The sequence below is a fragment of the Phyllostomus hastatus genome, unplaced genomic scaffold, assembly GCF_019186645.2.
Source record: "Phyllostomus hastatus isolate PE091 unplaced genomic scaffold, TTU_PhHast_1.1 phas_scaffold_55, whole genome shotgun sequence".
Lineage (NCBI taxonomy): Eukaryota > Metazoa > Chordata > Mammalia > Chiroptera > Phyllostomidae > Phyllostomus > Phyllostomus hastatus.
Window position 1 is genome coordinate 150,907 of NW_025334035.1, and position 5,429 is coordinate 156,335.

General features: G+C 41.9%; 1 protein-coding gene across 1 annotated transcript; it reads left to right on the forward strand.

Moving 5' to 3' along the window:
• The first annotated feature begins 1,826 nt into the window (after positions 1-1,826).
• LOC123809488 (olfactory receptor 1L4) lies at positions 1,827-2,771 on the forward strand. Its single transcript, XM_045824689.1, has one exon. It carries the CDS (start codon positions 1,827-1,829, stop codon positions 2,769-2,771), a length of 945 nt encoding a protein of 314 aa, XP_045680645.1.
• The last annotated feature ends 2,658 nt before the right edge of the window (positions 2,772-5,429 follow it).

Sequence of the window (5,429 nt, forward strand, 5' to 3'; positions counted from 1 at the left end):
TCCCAAAGCCATGCTGTTTCCTCTGTGTCACACAGCTACCCATTGTGGTGGGGAGAGGAGGTCAGGGGCTCTTTAGAGGAGAACCCTGCACCTTGAAAGAGAATGGATTGGAGAGGGGAAAAGCTGGCTCTTCAACACAACAGACTATGTTGGAGTAGGGGTGAGGTAGGGTTGGCATAAGCAGATGAAATCATGCCACCCAATGGGAAACAGTGATAAAGAAATAGAAAAATTAAAAATAGGGTTTATCAGGGGCCTCTCGAAAGCAACAGGAGTGGACACTGTGATTGGCCCATAATCTCCTCATTTCCACCCTCCCTTTACCTCTGTTTTCACTCATTGCTCTTTAAAAGCTTCACTCAACAAATATTTACTGGATAAATTTTTTGGATACATCACTTGGCAAGATAGTGAGATGCAGCTCCTTCCTGCATGGAGCCTCCCTGCTAACAGCAGCGAGCTGACTTTGTGTGCTCTGGGATTTCACTGAAACTTGGCCCTCTTTCCTGGCAAAGCAGGAACAGGCTAGGCTACTAATAGAACATTTCTAGAAGCTGTGGAGCAATGGAAGGAAAGTGTATGTTTTAAGGAAGCAATTGAGTGGGAGACAAAATAAGTGCATTGTTTCCAACATAACTGAAGTCACTTGGGACACTAAGGTTTCTGCCAACAAGGTCAGAGCATATACAAACCTTGTCCAGTGTCATGTGTAGATGTTTGACCTTCATTCCATGCCTCTAACAATAACCCCACACAATCCCTTGCCAGGGGTCTGGATGCCCTGCGCTTCCCACCCAAACTGACTGCTGGGTGAAACCCTGTTTGTTCTCTAAAAACCAGTTCAAATCTTTGAATTCTTCCCAAACTTCTCCTGGCAGGATAATTTACTCCAAATTAGTTCATAAAACTAGTAAAGTACGAAACACTCTGCTAGCTACAGTAGGTCGAACTGTTTGCCAGTAAAAGCTAAGGCTCACTCATCTCTCTATTTCCCACATACCTAGTACAAGAGTCACCAAACTATGGCACAAAGCCCAAGTCTGGCCTCCTATCTTTTTTGTGAATGAAGTTTTATTGCAACATATCCATGGCCATTCATTTACATATATTGTAGCTATTTTCATGCCATAACAGCAGAGTTGAGTAGCTAACTGCAACAGAGACCATAAGACCCACAAATCTAAAATATTTACTATACGATCCTTTACAGAAAAGATTTGCTGGTTCTTGAGCTAGTACATTATATGTGGTGAATAAGTGGATGCAGCAAGGTGCTCTGTGAGGAAGCTTCAAGGGGTGTTCAGATGGCCTGGGTCCCAATTCTGCCCCTGAATCCTTGTTTGATTAAGCAAATGATAATGACAGAAGATGATAGATAGATAGATAGATAGATAGATAGATAGATAGATAGATAGATAGACTTCATGCTTATTAATGCTAGATACTATGCTACCTATTTTTAATTTATTATCTACTTTATCCTCACAACCAACTCCAGGGATACTACCAGTATTTTTCTAATTGAAAGAAGAAACTGAGGCTCAGAGAGGTCAAACTTCCTGAGTGGCAGAGCCTGGACTCAATCTGGTCTGATCTACTCCAAAGCTGGAGAGCACCCACTACCCTAAGACACCCTTCTGAGATTCAATTTCTTCATACAATTAGGATTATTGGGTGAGCAATGTGGTTTTCAAGCCATGTTTAGGAAGCAGAAATTTTTAAATATTACATGAAACACCAATATGCAGAAGTCTACCTAGAGATGCCAGAATTTAGGCCTGCTGCCTCATCTCACCCCTCAGCATCGCCACCTGTCTGGTCACCCCATGGCCCTGGCCAACCTCTCCTCCACCCCCAAGTTCCTCCTCCTGGGCCTGATAGATAGCCCCGACACCCACCCACTGCTCTTCCTGCTCTTCCTTAGCATCTATCTGCTCAACGCACTGGGCAACCTGAGCATGGTGGTGGTGGTGAGGTCCGACAGGGCTCTCCAATCCCCCATGTATTACTTCTTGGGTCACCTGAGCCTCGTGGACGTCTGTTTTACGACGGTCACTGTCCCCAGACTGCTGGCCAGCCTGCTTCACCCAGGCCAGGCCATGTCCTTCCCTGGGTGCTTTGCCCAGCTGTACTTCTTCGTGGCCCTGGGCATCACCGAGAGCTACCTCCTGGCAGCCATGTCCCACGACCGCGCGGTGGCTGTCTGCCGGCCCCTGCACTATGCCGCGGTCATGACACCCTGGCGCTGCACAATGCTGGTCGCTGCGTCCTGGGCCCTGTCCCACCTCCACTCGTTGCTCCACACGCTGCTCATCTCTGCACTCTCCTATCCACGCTCCGCTCTTGTGCGCCACTTTTTTTGTGACATGCCAGTGATGCTGAGTTTGGCGACTTCTGACACGTCAGCCCCAGAGGCTGCCATCTTCTCCGAGGGCCTGGCTGTGGTGCTGACCCCCCTGCTCCTTGTGTCTCTCTCCTATGGGCGAATCTTCCTTGCGGTGCTAAGGATGAAATCTGCAGGCAGCCGTCGCCGCGCCTTCTCCACCTGCGGGGCCCACCTGGTAGTGGTGTCGCTTTTCTTCGGTTCTGTCCTCTCCGTCTATTTCCGGCCGTCATCTGCCTACTCAGCCCGCTACAGCCGCCTGGCCAGCGTTGTCTATGCAGTGGTCACACCGACCTTGAACCCTTTTATCTATAGCCTTCGCAACAAAGAAGTAAAGGGTGCCCTAAAAAGGGGGCTCAGATGGAAGGCTGCATCCCAAGAGGTGTAGATATAGTTATTGCCCTGGATGGATGGCTCAGCTGGTTGAGGGTCCTCCTGTACCAAAATGTTGTAGGGTCGATCCCGGATCAGGGAACATACCTAGATTGCCAGTTCAGTCCTTGGTCAGGGTGTGTATAAGAGGCAACTGATGGATGTTTCTCTCTCACACCAATGTTCATCTATCTATCTATCTATCTATCTATCTATCTATCTATCTATCTATCTATCTATATCCTTATCCCTGTCTCTCTCTCTCTCCCTATTTCCTTCCCCCACCATCCATGATTTTCATGGTAAAAAATATATAAAAAATAAAAATAAACATAAAATTCTCCTCGACTATTGCCCAACCCAACCTCCACTCCCATTCTAGTTATTAGTTCAATACTTTTCTTTCTCTCAATCTCTGCCCCCATCATTCTTCCATGGTTTGGAAGCATAACTAGTATCATTCTCTGCATATTATTCTGCAGTTTCCCTTTTTCATGAAACAATATGTCTAGGAAATCTCTTATTACTACAAATAGAACTTCATTTTTAACCTCATAGAGCCCTATACTGTGAAGTTGTACAAACATTCTCTTTTTGATAAAGTCTTATGCTTTTTCAATATTTCACTATTACAGTGGTGTAATGATATCCTTATAATAAAAACAATGAAAGGTAACATTTAGTGAGGAATAATCATATCCTAGTCTCTGTCCTGGGTGCTCTATACATATGTCTCATTTAAACTGCACAAGATTCCAAGGTGGGGGAAAGAGGGGGTTATTATTCTCATCACACAGACAGCAAACAGGCTTAGAGAAACCAAGCAGCTTTCCCAAAGTCATAAGGCTAAGACATTTATCTTCTTCAGTGATTTTAGTCTAGTCAGTGTTTTTCAGCATTTTAAGCACATTTTGGTAATATTTATGTTCTTAAAATATAATTTTCCTCAGATTTTTAATTTCTTATTTTAAAGTTGTATATAGTATTCTCATGGTGTTAATGGCCCTTTTAGCTGTTAATTTTACTCTTTTCCACTTTTAGAGTTCTTTATTTATGCCTTTTTTTGTTTCATGTGCTAACATTTTATCTCATATTAATATTTCCAAAGAACTAGCATTGAATTTACTATTATTCTTCTATTGTTTCTTGATTTTCAACACTACTTTTTCACTTTCACATTTTTTAAATTCCTTCCTTCTATTTTTCTTGTGTTGATTTTGTTATCTTTTTCTAGATTCTTACGGCTTACATGTCCTCTGACTTCAGAAGGGGAGTTTCTGCTATGTTCACTGTTGGTGGAACTTGACATCTCTCCTCTTAGCACTAATAATACGTTACTTTTCTTTTCAGAAGGGAGCTTATAACCTTTTCAGGGCTCTCTGGTTCTGCTGATTCTTTTAAACTCTGTCATCTTCTATCTGGTTCTGGTCTCTGACCTCCACCTGCTACAGGGTGCCTCACCTCTTATCCCAATGGCCTCTGGAGACACACTGGCCCTCAACTCAACTGTCATCTAGGCTCCACCAGGGCATGTAAGAACTTTTCAGATCTTTATGGCACAAAGTGGTTGAGAAGATTTGTGTTTGTGTGGATGTGGAGATGGAGGTGGAGGTGGAGGTGGAATTTTAAACACTGTTTCGTCATGGCTCAGCACTGCCTTGATGTGGCTGTGCCATGTAGTGGGGGGCTCTTCTGCAAAGGTGCCTCCTCCCAAAGTAGCAGCCAACAAGGGTGGAAATCTCTCTATGCCTTCCAAGTTCACTATGCCCAAAACCACTTGGAGGATTCTATCACTCCCTCTCCTGGTTGTAGGGAAACAAAGAGCAGGGCCCCACACTAACATTTAAATTCTTATTAGAAACACTCTTATTTTATATTATCCCTGAAGAGGTATGCAAAGTAATTTGAAAAGAGAAAAATCAGAACTAAATATTTGAAAGGAGTATGCACAATTATCAATATTTATATTCTCTTTGATTGTATGTCTTCAGTAACCAAATATTTAACAGAAAATCCTTATTAGAAAACAATAAGAAAACTCAATAAGATGTACTGAAGTACCCAATAAGATGTTGTGAAGTTGATATATAAAACAATTAGTAACTCTTCTATGTACACAAATAATTACCTTTGCAAAGACACAGGAATAACTACCCCCAACATTTTTATGTAAAATACCTAGTACTAAATGTAGAAAATAATATTCAAATATCAAACTAATAAATCTATAGTCTTCAAGTAAGAAAACTTGAATTAATGGAAAGACATTCCTTATTTATATTTATAAAACAACTGTATAAATAGCCAACTCTCCTTTATAAGTCAATGTGATAATTCGATCTAATTCCAGTTAATTTCCCAACATATTTTTGTTGGTATTTAACAAGATAGATCTGAAGCATATCTGAAAAGATGGGTGTGTTGGGAAATTTTTGGAAGAGAAGTATATTGATAAAGGCTTGTCACACAAGATGTTTCAGATATATTATTATGAAGGCATAGTTTATATAGTACCAGTACATAAATAGGATGACATCAATATAACAAAGTCCAAAAAGAGACTCAAGTATATATGAGTACTTAGTACATTGTGCAGGTAGTTTTTAACATTAGTGAAGATGGGAACAACTATTTCACTGGGGAAGGGAAGAAGGAAAAGAGGGAATTGCCCTTA

What these genes read in the sequence shown, in the direction of transcription:
- LOC123809488 (XM_045824689.1), top strand. Translation starts at nt 1,827, where the DNA reads ATGGCCCTGGCCAACCTCTCCTCCACCCCCAAGTTCCTCCTCCTGGGC.